Consider the following 18,877-nt stretch of genomic DNA (forward strand, 5'->3'; position numbering starts at 1 on the left):
GTAATATGACGACGTTATTCTAATCATGGCGATAGTAGAATTTATATGTTGAAACGGTGACTTAAAGGGATATTTCTTTATTAAAAATTCATATTAAAATCAAATTATAACTACCAAAATGAGAGAATTTACCAGAGAGGACAGTGGCTATATCGAGGTGTCTGGAAAAGGCATTGTTGAAACGAAGCAGAAGACACAACGCAGAAGTGATAAATATTGGGCGGAAAAGTGAGTATATACTTATTGACTCTTGATCATAAATTTAATTTGATTTGGTCTGTTGGCTTTAGAATTGATTTCATTTCATTTGAGGCTTTCATTGGTTATGTGTGTAGTCATTCTCCTCTGGAACTCCTGGTACCAATTTGCGACTGGGTATGTCAACTAGGTATCCCTGTTAATCGACATAGCTAATAATGTTTGTAAGGTATACACGGTATAACGATCACGGTAGTTGGTAGACCAAATACCAAATCTAAATGATCCAGACAACCGCCAGATCATAAAGCACATTTTGATGGTCAATTCGACTAGAATATCACTTACCATTTTATATATAGCGTGGTAAACAATCAACGAGCTTCTTTTAAAATTATGTCGAAGTCTATGATCAAAGCATAGCTTGACCTTTATATTATCTAATATCAACGAATTACGTTGGTCATTTTATTGTGGTAAACAACCTATATTATCCGAAAGTTGCCATGACCATTATATTGTGGTCTAAAATCTGGGAGTTGCCTTGGTCATTATATTGTGGTCTATAATCTACGAGTTACCTCGGCCCTTATATGGTTGTCTATAATCTACGAGTTATTTTGGTCATTATATTGTGGTCTATAATCTACGACTTACCTGGGCCATTATATGGTTGTCTATAATCTACGAGTAACCTTGGCCATTACATTGTGGTCTATGATCTATGACTTATCTTTTTCATTATATTGTGGTCTTTAATCTATGACTTACCAGTCTATGATCAGTAAGTTACATCTTCGCCATGATATTGTGGTCTAAAATCTACGAGTAGGTCAATATATCGTGGTCTATTATCTACGCGTTCCTGGACTATTATATAGAGGTTTATCTACGAGTTTCATTAACTATTACCTATGACCTATGAGTTACATTCTCCATTTTATCGAGGTCGATGACCATTACACTATGATCTACGAGTTACCTTATTCATTATAGGCCTATCATAATCTATGATCTACAATTAGCCTACACGTATATTGTGGGTCTATAACTACGAGTGATCTTGACAATCTTTGACCACAATATCTGGATGATACACGGCAAATTGCCTGACGATGATCCTAGTCTACGATCTACGACCATTTCCGATTTACGAGTTACCTTGACAGTGCACTATGTTGTCTGTGGTGTTAGATGGTGATGAGAACATAGTCTCATAAAAGCCCTGGCCCAAGTCACAAAGTATAGATTCATGCTCAAACTGTGGTCTACGAGTTGAACTTAAAGCGAGGTCTGTTGATATATCTTGATGAAGTCTCGACTGTTCAGATAAAGTTAACGGACCTTGTCTGACAGAAACTGAAACGTAGACCCTGTTACCCAAAGTTACTTGGAATGCCCTAGAGATTCCGGTTTCAAGAAACGACCAATGTGCCGTATGATTGTACATGCATAATACATCTACAAACATGCAATTATAATTAATTATACATGAATCATTGTTGACATGCTAAATTGTTCAGTCAAATCAAGTGTTCCAAAAGAATAAACAGTGCCGTATACTGGCACCACATTGTTATAATAACGCATCAATAGGGCTTAAACGCCGACTTGCAGAATCATATGAATATTTAACGACTGCTAGCAACCGGTGGCATCCGGGCGAATCTGATTAGTCTCCATGTTTTACCAGTCTAATTAAAATTAGCCTAAACATTCGTTCCGGTTTTTTTTTATTTAGCCTTTATTTTTACTATAGCCACTTCAGTTAACAATAAAAGGTAATCAAAAAACGGAACGAACATTTAGTCTCAATTTAATAAAACTGGTGCTTCAGTTTCGTGTAACTGGTCGCCAGGATTATTCGACTACTCAGTCCTCTGGGTTTTCTTTATAAATCGGTGAGAAATCGACTTATCGGCAGAGCTTATTTCCACTGAGGTAGTGTCCTGAATAATTAATAATGATATCATAATTCCATTCAAAAATATATTTTCATTCATTCATTCATAAATATTGTCACTGTTACTATGGTGTGAACATCATTCATTCATTCATCCCTATTTTATTCGTTCGTTATCTAAAACAGATTCCACTCGGTAAACAAGTTTGATGTCATTGAAACTTTCGATCATCTATTAATGTTACATTCTTTACCTCACTGCGTACAACTTGTGATTATTCATTCATTCATTCATTTATTTTGAAATCCATTCGTTCATTCATTTTACAATATATAAATTGCTTTGTTACATGTTACTATATTGTGTGCATTAATTCATTCTAAACGAATGTATCTACTGTGAAACCCCTCTAAACCAGTAGCCAGTCTTCTACAGATTATATATAGTGATGCTGGCGCTTTAAGAGGATGTGGTTTAGATGGGTTTTATTGTATTTCTATCGATTATTCATATGTCATGTTTGTCACAAGATCGATTGCATCATATAGTATCCACTCTTTCGTTTTCGATTGAATTTAGTTTTAATCGCTACAAACTTATTACTGGAGTCATATTCGAGATAGCAAATTAAACAACAAACAATCTTTCATAAATTATTTTTAATAAAAAAAAAATAAACATAATTTATATAAATATATTTAAATAACAAAATAGTTTCACTTAAATAAATTGTAAAGCGATATAGAAATATTAAAACAGAACCTGAAACATGTTGTTCTGATTTAATATTTCAAAATATATATATATCATAATAAATAATGTCGATCTGTCAAATCTCAGGGGTCAATCGTAACCTGAACCCTGACCTTGACATTGGGGTCAATCATATTCTGAACCCTGACCTTACAGTCAATCATACTCTAAACCCTGACCTCGGGGTCAATCATGCTCTCAACCTGACCTTGGGGTCAATCATATTCTGAACTCAATTAATTTGCAGTATTGGTAGATTTTAAACTAAAACAAGATGTTAATGGTTTCATTGAGCGTACAATTCTTTTCTTAAGTGACTTTAAACCTCTTCTAAATCTCTGGAATCTAGTGGCTTTAATTCCTGAAATAGAAAATGATTATTTATATTTTTGAGCAATGAAATGACCAGGTTTAGACCTAGCAGCTCCAGAACCCCTTAATGTCAAACTGAACTTATTTGTTCCTTGTCCCTTTTTTTTCAATGAATTCGAGGTGCCAAAATTCAAAACCGTTTTCGTAGGGCCCCCGAAGCCTGGCCAAGCTCGATGATCCCACCCCTCAGTCCGCCTGTCAAAATATCCGAAGCAATGCAAAGTTGCCGGCGAATAATGGTATTAGGTGTATCTGATAGATGACCTCCCTCGCTAGCGGAATCTTCTACAGTAGAACTCAAATCCTAAAAAAAACAATTTTACAACAAACCTTTTTCAGAAGATTTATCGTGACATTCGTGGCTCCCATTTTCTTCAGCCAAATCTAAATTGTCCAGAAGATTTTTTAGAGTTCCAGCTTTGATCTTCTTAGAGTCGACATCCTCCTGGTGATCATAGTCGGCATCCTCCTGGTGACCAGAGTCGGCATTCTCCTGGTGACCAGAGTCGGCATTCTCTTGGTGACCAGGGTCGGCATCCTCTTGGTGACCAGAATCGGCATTAGCATCTTGTTCAGATGGTCGGACTGGGCTGGTGAATGTAAGCCCTATACCAGATCGTGTCGATCCAGTGGTAACATTAAGTTTAGGTTGGAGATTTCCTTGTGCGTTGATCTTCCTTTTATATTCTAGAAAATCATTGTACTGTTGAATTCTTTTCTCCAATTTTCTCTCATATTCTCTTTCAATTCTCTCGAGTCTTAGACACAGAGCGATACTTGCCCTGACGACCAGTGCTACCCTTCTATTATCATTTAACCTTCTAGTTAGCATATTTTCCTGAAATTTAAATAACATGTTTTCATTTTGGTGCCAAATTTTGAAGATTTGATGAAAATAGCATAAGCCCTAGGCCAGCGATTACGATGAGTTCTTCAAAGTTTCGTCAACGAAATTTGAAATATTTACCTTAGAATTGCACCATTTTGTGCTGAAACTTATATACCATAAAAATACAATAAAAACTCACCTTTTTGACACAAAATTCTTGAAAAATATCAGAAAATTTGTGAAAATGTGGCAAAATTCAGCGAAGCGATGATTTTGCGTTGTTTCTGGTTGCAATATAGAACAATCAGTAACGACAATTGATATGACGTCATTGTAACAATCACGTTACGTTATCACGATATAGCAAAATTTTCAATTTTTTTCTCTCCGTAAATTACTATTTTTGAAATGTTTCATTAAGAAAAGAGTATCTATGATTTAAGAAAAATGTTTATTTCTATGATAAAGAAATGTGTTTCATCCAATGCGTGTGGTATAAGCACTATAGCAGGATATAGTTACTCGGAACACCCGATGACACTCTGCATTTGGGTTTTTAATCTGGAAGAGTCTGCAATATAGCTAATGGTAGTTTTTATGTTAAGAGTATGTTTGTGAATATCATGAGATATGAATAATTCATTGAAATGAATAAATGTATGATTGAATTAATACATCAAATATGATAACAGAGACAAGTATAGACATTTTAACAAACGCCCTTCCGTGAAAGCTACGCTATCAGCGCTCTGCAACCTATCACGGTTATGAATGACAGACATTATTTACCGGAACTATGACAATATTGCCAAATGATCACGTGATTCTGGTAATTTAAATCTCAGAGGCTGGTCGTTCAGAACAACGAGTGTTTGTAAACAAAGACAATAAAAACAAAACCTTCGTAAGATTGGATTCAAAATAATAATAAAATGTATCATTGGTAAAGCGATAGTCAAAATAAAATATTGGATTTTGTGTCAAAACTATCCTCTGAAAGCTAAAAAGCTAAGGACTATATTCAGGTCGCAATATTAATATCACTATCACAAATAATTGTAAAATGCCGGAAGTAAAGAGTCTCGCCCAATAAAACACAACGAAATCACCATTCTTTACCAAGACAGATTCAGCTTTACGGAAACTGCCGAGAATTGCCGAATGCGAACTTAAATTGTGTAAACTAAAAATGGTTATTAAAAGGCAAAATATTCTGGATATCGAACATGATTTGAGCAGGACATGTACTTCCCTTGTTTGTGTTTCTGAAACAGACCATTGATAATGTTGAAACATATTGATAATAACTTGTGACAGTGAAAGAGTTATATAGATTTTACTTTAAGAATCAATAAGACCACCTACAGTGTATATTGATATTATGATATTTTAAAGGGACAGATGCGCCATTTTGGGGGGTTGATTTGAGTCTTGAAAATATGTAAATAGTCTTCAGAAGTACTAGATAAAATATCTCAAACTAGGAATTTCATCTATTTATATGTCTTTTCTATATATCACAAAGTATCTTAAAATGGCTCAAATTTCGACAGTGGGCTGTCTGAAACTAAAGTATGATTGGTCAAAAATAATGACGCATCTGTCCCTTTAACATTCCCTATTAAGCTATATTCTTTTCACTATTTCAAGATAAATATCTTGACAGTCTTTGTAAATAAATTATTGTTTTCTGTCTAAAACTCAGTGAGTGAAACGATGGCTCGATAACCTGAAGGGTTAACCAAGGCACAATCCAAGCACAGTCCGAGATAGTACATTTTCAACCCGGTTTCCCCCTGTCAGTGATGCAAGTCGGTTAAACTGGTATAGAAAAGGTGTCTAGTCGGTCGGATGAGACATTAAACAGCGGCTGTGCACGCTAAAGATCCCTAAATTATAAGAAATCTAAACATTAGGTTCCTCAGTTGTGGAAAAGGAAACAAAATGGAAATCCTTCAAATAATTCGGAGGCCATCACGATAATAGACAGGGGCGGAGCCAGGTTTATGCCCCCTCTGCCTCACCCCCCCCCCCCCCACCCCTTTGGCTCCGCCACTGATAACAGACCGCCATCTTGAATTTCAAGTAGACAATTTTGGGCAAAGTTAATTATTATTATTTGTAGAAAGAATGTGTCAAGTTTTTGTTGCTTGTATCATCATTTACACAATTCTTCTAAATTCTAAAAAATATGTCAATTGTCCCACATCTTTTGCATTTTAAAATGAAAAAAAGAGTAGGAATAATACCATATTGTCAATATCCTCAATCCTCAATATCACGCTACATTGGGAATGTATTTTTTATGGACATAATTCTGACCCAGGAATTATTATATTATAAAGATATAAAATAAACAACAAAAAATCTTTCATAAATATTATAATTTATATAAATATATTCCAATAACAAAATATTCTCACTGTTAAAATAGTGCTCAATACATCAATTGTAAAGCGATATCGAAATATCTGTTTTTCTGTTTTTATAATTCTAAATTTTATCATTATAAATAATGTCGGTCTGTCAAATCTCAGGGGTCAATCGTAATCTGAACCCTGACCTTGACATTGCCGTCAATCATATTCTGAACCCTGACCTTAGAGTCAATCATACTCCAAACCTTGACCTCGGGGTCAATCATATTTTGAACTCAATTAATTTGCAGTATTGGTAGATTTTAAACTAAAGCAAGATGTTAATGGTTTCATTGAGCGTACAATTCTTTTCTTAAGTGACATTAAACCTCTTCTAAATCTCTGGAATCTAGTGACTTTAATTCCTGGAATAGAAAATGATCATCTATATTTTTGAGCAATAAAATGACCAGGTTTAGACCTAGCAGCTCCAGAACCCCTTAATGTCAGACTGAACTTATTTGTTCCTTTTCCTTTTTTTGTTCAATGAATTCGAAACCGTTTTTGTTAGATTCGTAGGGCCCCGAAGCCTGGCCAAACTCGATGATCCGACCCCTCAGTCCGCCTGTCAAAATATCCGAAGCAATGCAAAGTTGCAGGCGAATAATGGTATCAGGTGTACCAGATAAATGAGCATGTCCTCCCTCGCTAGTGAAACCTTCTACAGTAGAACTCAAATCCTTAAAAAATTTTCAACGAACCTTTTTCAGAAGATTTATCTTGATATTCGTGGATCCCATTTTCTTCAGCCAAATCCAGAAGATCTTTTAGATTTCCAGCTTTGATCTTCTTAGAGTCGACATCCTCCTGGTGATCATAGTCGTCATCCTCCTGGTGACCAGGGTCGACATCCTCTTGGTGACCAAAGTCGGCATCCTCCTGGTGATCAGAGTCGGCATCTTCCTGGTGACCAGAGTCGGCATCCTCTTGGTGACCAGAATCGGCATTCACATCCTGTTCAGATGGTCGGACTGGGCTGGTAAATGTAAGCCCTCTACCAGATCGTGTCGATCCAGTGGTAACATTAAGTTTAGGTTGGAGATTTCCTTGTGCGTTGATCTTCCTTTTATATTCTAGAAAATCATTGTACTGTTGAATTCTTTTCTCCAATTTTCTCTCATATTCTCTTTCAATCCTTTCGAGTCTTAGACACAGAGCGATACTTGCCCTGACGACCAGTGCTACCCTTCTATTATCATTTAACCTTCTAGTTGGCATATTTTCCTGAAATTTAAATAACATGTTGTTTTTAAAATGTTCATGTTCATGCAACGCTTGCTTTTTTTTATGAACTACTCTTTGTGAAGAAGGCACTCTGGTGCAAAATTTAAAAATAAATGAAAAAAAAAAATTGCATAGACCTGCGATTACGATGAGTTCTTCAAAGTTTCGTCAATGAAAAAATTTACCTTAGAATTGCACCATTTTGTGCTTAAACTTATACACCATAAAAATACAATAAAAACTCACCTTTTTATCACAAAAATCTTGAAAAATATCAGGAAATTTGTGAAAATGTAGCAAAATTCAGCGAAGCAATGATTTTGCGCTGTTTCTGGTTGCAATGTAGAACAATCAGTAACGACAATTGATATGACGTCATTGTAACAATCACGTTACGTTATCACGATATAGTGAAATTTTGCATCTTTTTCTCTTCGTAAATTACTATTTTTGAGCTGTTTTATTTTTGAAAACTCTATCTATGATTTAAGAAAAAAATGTGGTATAACTACTTTAGCAGTTTATGCTTACTCCCGATGACACTCCGCGGTTGAGTTTTTGATCGGCAAGAGTTTGCATAGCTAATAATGTTTGTTTGGAATTTTATATTATTATTATACAAATAAATGATTTTAAACGATGTTGCCACTACTAGTAGCAATTTCGCTTTGATGTCGAATACCAAATGCTTGTGATCATTCATTCATTCGTTGTAAAATGTCTCATATGTGTTACCATACTGTGTTTATTCATTCATGCACGTTTGTGTGCATTCATTTATTTCAATCCATTATTCATCATACGAGAAACTACGTATGGTTTATGGAAATAACACACACGAACGTAGTGCAATGCCATTTTGAATCTCTTCATCGACCTGATTAAAAACGGCTATAATATTTCAACAACGCGATTTCTAAAGCTTAAAATGTGATTTGAAGGCTTAGTTGAAATATTATTGCCTTTTAAAAATTCAACTTCCTATGTATAGAATGTTTACTATATAGAATGTTTACGATATATAATGTTTACAATATAGAATGTTTACAATATATATAGATGTTTACAATATATATAGAATGTTTACAATTTTACAATATATAGAATGTTTACTATTTAGAATGTTTACGATATATAATGTTTACAATATAGAATGTTTACAATATATATAGATGTTTATAATATATATAGAGAATGTTTACAATTTTACAATATATAGAATGTTTACGATATAGCATGTTTACAAAATGTAGAATGTTTACGATATGAAATGTTTAGAATTTATAGAATGTTTGTAATATGCAGAATATTAATCGTAGTGTATAATTTTTTTTGTAATATACAGAATATTTACAATAAACAGAATATTTACAATATACAGAATATTTACGATATACAGAATCTTTTACAATATACATAATGTTTACAATAAACAGACTATTTACAATATACAGAATGTTTACAATAAACAGACTATTTACAATATACAGACTATTTACAATATACAGAACGTTTACAATATACGGAATATTTACAATATACAGGATATTTACAATAAACAGACTATTTACAATATACAGACTATTTACAATATACAGAGTGTTTACAATATACAGCATATTTACAATATACAGAACTGTATCATGTAAATATTCTGTATATTGTAAATATGCTGTATATTGTAAACATTCTGTATATTGTAAATAGTCTGTATATTATGTACAATATACAGCATATTTATAATGTGCAGATTGTTAAAGAATATATTATTCTTATAATATACCATGGCTATCAACTCAAAAACAGTTTAAGACATATATCTAAATCAGCAATATCTGCAAGTGATCAAAATATATCTTTAAAGGGGCGCTTTGATGTTAATTAGGTTAGAAAAGATATTGCTCAAATATTGAAAACTATACATAAAATAATTTAGAAATGTATCCCTTATCTTAAAAGAGCACCTTCACTATCTGTTTGACAAATCAAACCATAGTTTCAGAAACAGGAATTTTTTTAGCTTACATAATCAGTAATAGTGTTCACAGCTCATCGTCGATCCATAATTATTCACGTTTGAAAGTTAAAAATTCGACTCGAATTTTAGTGAGACAATGCCATATTTAGAAAACACACATATATAGGAATAGACAGTGAAATTTCTAGTTTAAGGTATATTTGAAGGGATTATCGTGCGTTTTAGTACTTCTTCAGACTATTAAAGCACAATAAAGACCCGAATCAATCCCCGAAAATGCCGACTGACTGTGAGGTTTTCTAAAAAAAATTTATGTGTATTGGTAACACTGATAGCATCAATTTGCACCATTTCAATTTTCAATCAGACGTCTGTAGATTCTGCAATTCCACTAAAACTAAATTTGTTGACGTCACTAATCGCGAAGGGCCTTATGTGATTAAGCATATTTTGCGATTAATGACGCCATTAAAAACGTATTTTTTTATGGAATTGCAGTAATCTCAGACGTCTGATTGAAAATTTGAATGGTGCAAATTGATGCTATCAGTGTTTCCAATACACATAACATTTTTATAGAAAACCTCTTGACAACCCCTTTAACCACAGTAAACTTTTTATTAATCTCTTTCAAAACAAATTCAGTTTGATCAAAATAGATACATTGTATTCACGTATAATCAATTTTATTAATTTTTGCTTACTGCCTCTTTAAATCAATAGTTTAAATGGATAAACTGAACTCTGGGCCTGAAAGTTATCGAGCCAGCGTTTCACTCTCTGAGTTTTCGACACTAAACAATAACTTATTTAAAAATGGTGTCAAGAAATTTATCTTGAAATAGTGAAAAGAGTAGAGTTTAATTAAGTGTGTTAAAACATTGTTATATCAATATACACTCCACGTGGTCTTATTGATTCTTAAAGTAAAACCCTCTTAAAGAGATAGATACTACGTCTTAGAATAAACATAAAATTTAAGAATTTTAAACTTGGTCAATAAGAGTATATATTCATCAGTAGATATACCTGGTGTCATAAATAACATAACAGGATCCTTATATAATCCAATTAATCCAAAAAACTTAATAAATATGCAATTAACTATTGAAAAACGTTTAATATTATGATTAAGCGTTTTTCAATAATGACTTAGTTTTATGAATTTTCCAATTTTCTAGATTTTACAGTTGTAACTTTATGACACCAGGTAAGTTCATTGATGAATATATACTCATATTGACCATTCTTGAGAACTTAAATTTTATGTTCATTCTAAGACGTAGTATCACTTTAAAAATATACCTCACACTAGGAATTTCTCTTTCTATTTCTATGTTATGCATTTTCTATATATGGTTGAGTCTCAAGAAAAGACGAGTCGTCAATTTAAACGTTCGAACGACTTGAAACTCGAATTTACGGTTACTGATAAGCTTCGCTAAAAACATTCCCATTTCTGGGACTGAGGTAGGATTGGTCATACGAGTCGTGCATCTGTCCCTTTAACTGTTTCTCTTCCACAAATCATAATCAATAGTTTGCTTTGTTTAGGTCTGTTTCGGGCATCCGAAAAGGAAATGCGTAATGTGTGCCATGCGTCGCTTCGTTCACAATAATATCTTAAAAAACCTCAAACTATGTAAAATATCCGGAGGGAGGTTTGTGTTTGAATATATGTAAATTGTCTTCAGAAGTACTAGAATTGTTTAACCGAAATAGCATAATCTCTTCAAAAATATCTGAAACTAGGAGTTTCTTCTTCTATGTCTATAGATGTCTTTTCTATATATGGTAGTGTCTCGAGAAAAGACGACTCGTCTTTTTGATTTTTAAACGCGGATAATTATGGACACACATGGATTTGAAGGCTCAAATTTCGATGGTGAGCTATGAACACTATGACTGATTAGCATAGTTAAAAAAAATTCCTGTTTTTGAGACTAAGGTACGATTGGTCAAAAAGGGGCGCACTTGTCCCTTTAAGAATTACCTGCAACATCTCCTTTATACATGTATGTATTAGTTATATAAGTAACGATTATTTTTATGACAAAGAACATTTCTGATCATTATTTGATCTCAGCATCTTTTGTAATTGTAGTGATTTTTAATTTCATACTTAAAGCGTTTACTTTTAAAAAAATGAAAGAAAAACACAATACATGTTTTTTTGCGGATTGAAGGACAATCTATCGATTTTAGAAGCAACTTATTAAATGTCAATGTGGCCATGCTACTTGTACTCTGTTTCACTTTGCTTGGTCGTTTTAATGAGAGTACTTTGTATGTCCTACCACTGCAGTGAAGCGCACGTTCCGAGACTTGGGTACAAAATGAAGGCAGGCATACTTAATGGAGGACAACTGTCGAGGTTGAGATTCAAAATGCGGTATCTCTCTGTAGAGGATTCTCAACCGAGAAAAGTTTTGAAAAATAGAATAATGAGGTGCATCATTCTATTTTTCAATATATTATATTGAGGCAAGAACGTATCTATGAAAATAATATTTTTTACATTCGCACCGACTATTTACGTGTTCTCTATGGCTGCTAACAACGGTCCGGATAAGATAAGACACAATACGAACGCTAATTTTTGGGTTCTTTAAAGCGTGAAGCCATTTTGATTGTCAAGAATGATATTAAGTGACTTTTGTAGGGTTAGGTAGGGATGGCCATAATTATGTTTTTCAATGCCCATTTTTGTACTGTCGCGGTACGAAGAGCCAGGGACTTTTACATATTGGAGGGTACGATTTACATATCTTTTAACTTTAAGGCGGTATGCACAATTTTTGAATTGAAAACATTGAAATTTTATAGCTGAATTATATTCTAATTATGCTTTTTTCGTTCAAAGGTTTAAGTTTTGGTGCAAACGGTCTACCATGAAAGCTAGCTCCCTGTAACATATCACGGTAATGAATGGTAGCCATTACTTACCGGAACTAGGTCTAGATTGTCACGTGATACTTCCAAGGATTGCCATTGGTGTTAAAGCCAGATCCTTTAAGTCAAAACTTTCAGATAACGTTAAGGTCACATTTGTCAAGATTTTTAATTAATAATTCGAGCACCTAAATTTTCCAACCTACTAAAAACACACACCCCTTTTAAATAATGGACCAATTGAAATGCCGTGTAATTAACGATAATAACGGTCCCATGAGACTTCTGTGAAGTAGGTCAGTAAAGAAAGGCTATGCTATTTGTATCAAGTAGACCCTTTCTGTCTTCAACGTGCTCTATGAAAACGAAAACAAACAAGTTGAGGAAAATCAATAAAACTATACATGTATTTCTGATTATGTAATCTTTATTAACCATCAAACCCTCAAGTGACATTTCATGTTTTGGTTTTAAAACTCAGCTAAATTTAGCATGTTAAGTGTTCTAGAGGCAAAAGATGACAAGCTTATTTTCTAGAACTTAAAATATACTTGTCACCTACACAACTGAAAATCTAAGCGAAGTTCATAACAAATTATTGTCCAATCAAGATTGGCCCTACAGTATTGGTAGCAAATTTCAGCCAATGAAAACAAATCACTCGGTATGACGCTTTGTTCGCGAACGTAAAAAAAAAAACAAAAGTAGCGTGCCATTACATATTTTGATGAATATAAATGGTACCGAAAGTGTTCGAAAACCGCATGAATATCTCAACCTAGGAATTACTTTTCCTATTTCTATAGATGTCCTCAGTGTCTCAAGAAAAGACGACTCATCTTTTTAACTTTCAAACGCGGATAATTCTTGACACACATTGATTTGAAAATTCGACGGTGAGCTGTGAACACTATTACTGATTAGCGTAGCTCAAAATAATTCCTGTTTCTGAGACTAAGGTATGATCATCGAGAATGGCCGACACTTATATACGATTGGCATTCCAATAGATATTCACGGTCTGTTCTTAATCACCTTTGTATATCATAAAAAATATATTTATATAAGTTATATAAGTAAAGACAGTAGTCAGGAAGTACAGTTTTCTATTGTTTTATTTAGTACTTAACTATGTTATTTTACATATTTCTTTTATTTTATTGATTTACTGTTTGAAAGATTTTAACACGCCTCATAAAACACATTAAAAAATAAATAAATATTTTCCTTTCTTCTATAAAGAGGTCTTGAGGAATAAGTTAAGTTGAAAAAGACAAGAGTGTATTGGAGTTAAAATTGTCGTATAACATTTTGAAATTGTACGAAATTGTACGAAATTTCTTTGAAAATCGTTCTGACATAACCATGAGGTTTGATATCGTCAGGCGATTTATGGCATGATATCGAGAATTTCCTTTGATCTTTTCCTTGTATAAATAAGTAGGAAGTGCTTAACTGTGATATAACTAGGTTAAAATCTTAATTATGTTAGCACGAATGACTCGGTAAATATTAGGGAGATATAATGACTGGAGTCGTCACCACAGATAATTACTGGCATATTGGTCACACCCTCAACACGCCCACAGGGACTAATACTAAGTTCCCATGTCTTACTATAACCTCCGACCAATATTAACAATTCATGGTGTGAGATACGTAAACATGATCATTAATGAAGTTTTTCTGAATGAAATGCTTAATCTCTGTGTTTGACACATTTCTGGACATTTGCTTTTATTTTATATTTTCTACTAGAAACATTTATAGCCAGTTCTGTTACATAAACTGGTTTAACAAATAACACTTATGGTGCGGAACACGATTGGTCTTGGTTGACGATTTTTGTCGCCGACTAGAGTCTTGTCAAGAATTTCACTGACCGGCACAGGCACACGAGGAGACAAAAATCTTCAGTCGGTTGTTATCCACCATGTCGATAATCACGTGCAATTGAAATCACAAGCAATTGAAAGGAAAATGAATCTGATTGGATGATGACGGTCTGTCTTGTAGACGATAATACTATCGGAGACAATAATTATCAAAAAAAAAAACTTGTTTGATATTATAAATCCGGACGGGAACGCGATAATCTTGTTGTGAAAGCACGGGAACATAAAAACCGCCGACCAAGATCGTTCGGGTACCCGCACCTTTATACTTAGAAATGGACCTTAGTCAATCATGTTATAAATAATTTATAGCAAGTTTACTTTCGTTATCCATTTAAAACAGCCCCGCCCTTCGCGCTAGATGTTTAAATCGGTTAACTCATGAAAACTGTGCTATAAATATTACTTATCGTATTAGTATAAAAATCAATAACATCCATAAAAGCTCAGGTAATAGAGGGGAAACAACTACAGTGAAGCAGTGAAGCAAATGCTTCTGGCATAAACAGTATCTCGACTTCCTATGTTTTTTTGTTAAGGGTTGAAATCTTTTTTTTATGGATTAGAGCATCCGGCATTTGACGTCAATTTCCTCGATCTTTCAAGATAATTCCTTTTATTTGAGTTTCCTTGTGTTCAATTGAATGAATTCTTTTTCTAAACTGATTTTTTTTATCTTTGCGTTAGACAGAGTTGAATTGTTTTCTATGGGTTAAAGTTGCATTCCTGTAATATTTGTTACGGTTGAATTCCTTTTATGTTTAATTAATGTTCCATGTGTTAGAGTTGTTAAGTGTTAAATTTCTCTTTCTGGAGATAAGAGTTGAATTCCTTTTCTATGTCTTAGAGTTACATTCCGTTTTTAAGTGTTAAGTGCTGAATTACTTTTCTATGTTTTAGAGTTGAATTCCCTTTCTGTGGGTTAGAGTTGAATTCCTTTTCTGTGGGTTAGAGTTGAGTTCCTTTTCTATGGGTTAGAGTTGAATTCCTTTTCTGTGGGTTAGAGTTGAGTTCCTTTTCTATGGGTTAGAGTTGATTTCCTTTTCTGTGGGTTAGAGTTGAATTCCTTTTCTATGGGTTAGAGTTGATTTCCTTTTCTATGGGTTAGAGTTGAATTCCTTCTCTATGTGTAAGAGTTGATTTCCTTTTCTATGGGTTAGAGTTGAATTCCTTTTCTATGGGTTAGAGTTGAATTCCTTCTCTATGTGTAAGAGTTGATTTCCTTTTCTATGGGTTAGAGTTGAATTCCTTTTCTATGGGTTAGAGTTGATTTCCTTTTCTGTGGGTTAGAGTTGAATTCCTTCTCTATGGGTTAGAGTTGATTTCCTTTTCTATGGGTTAGAGTTGAATTCCTTCTCTATGGGTTAGAGTTGATTTCCTTTTCTATGGGTTAGAGTTGAATTCCTTTTCTATGGGTTAGAGTTGATTTCCTTTTCTATGGGTTAGAGTTGAATTCCTTCTCTATGTGTTAAGATTTAATTACCTTTTCTATGGGTTAGAGTTGAAATTCCTTCTCTATGGGCTAGAGTTGAATTCCCTTTTTATGGGCTAGAGTTGAATTCCTTTTTTATGGGTTAAAGTTAAATTACCTTTTCTATGTGTTAAAGTGAAATAACCCTTTCTATGTGTTAGAGTTGAATTACCTTTTCTGTGTGTTAAAGTTAAATTACCCTTTCTATGTGTTAAAGTTAAATTACCTTTCCTGTGTGTTAAAGTGAAATAACCCTTTCTATGTGTTAGAGTTGAATTACCTTTTCTATGTGTTAAAGTTAAATTACCCTTTCTATGTGTTAAAGTTAAATTACCTTTCCTGTGTGTTTGAGTTAAATTACTTTTTCTGTGTGTTAAGGTTGATTTCCTTTTCTGTGTGTGAAGCTTGAATTCCCCTTTCTGTTTGATAAGGTTGAATTCCCCTTTCTGTGTGTTAAGGTTGATTCCCTTTTCTGTGTGTTAAGATTAAATTGCCGTTTCATTTTGTTAAGCTTGAATTCCCTTTTCTGTGTGTTAAGGTTGATTCCCTTTTCTGTTTGATATGGTTGAATTCCCTTTTCTGTTTGATAAGGTTGAATTCCCTTTTCTGTGTGTTAAGGTTGATTTCATTTTCCGTTTGTTAAGGTTGAATTCCCTTTTCGTTTTGATGAGGTTGAATTCCCTTTTCTGTTTGATAAGGTTGAATTTCCTTTTCTGTGTTTTAAGGTTGAATTCCCATTTGTTTTTGATAAGGTTGAATTCTCTTTTCTGTTTGATAAGGTTGATTTCCATTTTCTGTTTGTTAAGGTTGAATTATACTGATATGAATCTGTTCTGTCATGGAATATTCCTTTTCAATTATTGATAAATAATAATAATAATAATCATAATATATGGAGATCAATATGGTTGTGAAGGCGGTGAATCTAATATTGTTTATACATGATTTAACTTAAAGGAATACTACCTCTCAAACCGCGAATATACGTTGTACGGAGTCCGCTCTCCGGTGCAGTGTACGATGTGGGATTATTGATACAGTAGAAAATAGGACATGTGAACACACGACGTATCGGTCCGGACACGATGCGAACATGATTCGCTTCCACTATTTTCTACTGTATCGATCATGTACACAACACCGGACACCGTACATCGTCTATTCGCACCTTCAGAATGGACATAAAATTTGAAGTTTCAAGCTATAGTAAACAAGATTATATCTGTGGGTTACTCAGCTATCCATCCATGACCTGACGAAATTGTTTTGCTTCTCCTGTTAGGGCTCATAATACAATATTCCACCAATAAAACGCTCTGATTAATAGAAAAATTCCTTACTAAAGGTGAGGACGTCTGGGATATGCCTTGTTAGATAATTAGCATGGAATGTCTGACTACTTTGAACTATGGTTTTGATTGATTACCATAAATGTGACATATTTGAATGCTATTGGGACAAAATTCCAGACAACCCGATTTAAAGAAGCACTTAATCAGATCATGGTTGGCAAGTATAGCAACATGCCGAGAAAACACGAAACGAAATATCCATTTCTGAATTTTAATCAGATTTTAGAATGCCTTGCCCCCATTTTGTTTGCCCGCTTTTTCTGATTATTTTTTTAACATTGCTAGGTCGAAAATATGACAGCCAAGAAATTTTCAACGTCTTTTTACGGTGAATTCCAGGAGAACCGAACGTCCGATTTTAATTCTGAAAAGTAATACAGATAGCTGATATAGGACTCTTTTAAACTTGTGAAGCAAAGATTAACACGATTATAATCCCTTTAAAGTATGCTTATCATTGTTTATTTTGACTGAAATTTGCAGTTATTTCTCCTTTAATACCAATGTTCAGTCTGCCGTAGAAAAAATTCGATAGAACATCGTTTATGTTTTCTGACTTCCTTTGTAACTTTCCGAATAACATCAATTAATCCCATCTTCCTTTTGTTTTGTCATCCTTGCTTCAGTTAGTCTTGGAGAGCAGGTTTCTGTTAGCAACGCATCGAAATTCCACTAGGCTTTTGAAAATTAAACATACTTATTGATCCAGGAACAATAAATATTTTGTAAATTGCGTTGGCAACCTGCTCAAGATTGTTATTATTTGATGCTCGGGGCTCAGCTTTGATTACAACAGGGTAGAAAATATTAATGATTTGATATACAAGTAAGGACTGAACGCGTTACAGAGTAAATTCATACTGCGAGTTATTTAATCAAAATATTGTTACAGTTTCGATCAGAGTTGACTTTGCCGTGACATAATATTGTTGGTCTCATCGATTGAGAAAATCGTGTTTATTCTCGTTTCCTGTCTACGAAAGATACCTTTTCTATCATTGACATAAACTCGTCGTACCTGTCACAATATCAAACCGGTTTTTATGGCTGAATATGAAAGGTAAAAGTTTACAGTTACAACAGCAAGACGTACAGTCCAGGACTGAAAACAAACCAACGAAAGGATCGAAGAGGTCTGAAGACTCGGATTTAAAAGAGGCGAGAAAGAACAGATCTCAATCTCAAGATCCTCGAGATTCAAAGAACTCTTCTAACATGAAGACTAAGAAAGGTGACAAGGATGATGTCAAAATTCGCGGGAAAGAGAATGCTAAAGAGTCAAAGGATGCCAAGAATATGGACAAAAAGAAATTTGGCAAAGATAACCAGAAATCTACCAGGGATAAGCAGACAACGAATAAAGATAGTCCGAAAAAGGGACAAACAAAAAGTCAGTTTAAACAAGAAAAGGACAACCGGAAGCAAGACAAAGGTCGTGGGGCATTCTCTAAAGACGATATGGAAATTGAAAAGAATAAGAAGCAAAAGCGTAAGGAAGACAACGAAAGAGTTAATAAAAGTATTCAAACCGACAAGTCTGCTTTGAAGTCGAAAGATGATGACAGTGTGCGATACGGTGGTAAACATGGCTG

General features: G+C 33.8%; 2 protein-coding genes across 2 annotated transcripts; one reads left to right on the forward strand and one right to left on the reverse strand.

The window, feature by feature from the left end:
• Nucleotides 1-3,009: 3,009 nt before the first annotated feature.
• On the reverse strand, nucleotides 3,010-8,039 carry LOTGIDRAFT_238917 (hypothetical protein). The gene is made up of 4 exons (XM_009051983.1): nucleotides 7,944-8,039; nucleotides 7,269-7,697; nucleotides 3,558-3,708; nucleotides 3,010-3,216 (listed from the first exon to the last, which is right to left on the reverse strand). The coding sequence occupies exons 2-4, from the start codon at nucleotides 7,689-7,691 to the stop codon at nucleotides 3,092-3,094; spliced, it is 699 nt and encodes a 232-aa protein (XP_009050231.1). The 5' UTR covers nucleotides 7,692-7,697; nucleotides 7,944-8,039; the 3' UTR covers nucleotides 3,010-3,091.
• Nucleotides 8,040-9,016: 977 nt separating this feature from the next.
• LOTGIDRAFT_88919 (hypothetical protein) lies at nucleotides 9,017-9,304 on the forward strand (the record flags this gene model as incomplete). Its single annotated transcript, XM_009051978.1, has 1 exon — nucleotides 9,017-9,304. A coding segment is annotated over one exon (288 nt), but the record flags the coding sequence as incomplete, so codon positions are not given.
• Between the last annotated feature and the right edge of the window lie 9,573 nt (nucleotides 9,305-18,877).

The sequence above is a fragment of the Lottia gigantea genome, assembly GCF_000327385.1.
Source record: "Lottia gigantea unplaced genomic scaffold LOTGIsca_177, whole genome shotgun sequence".
NCBI classification, from domain to species: Eukaryota; Metazoa; Mollusca; class Gastropoda; family Lottiidae; genus Lottia; species Lottia gigantea.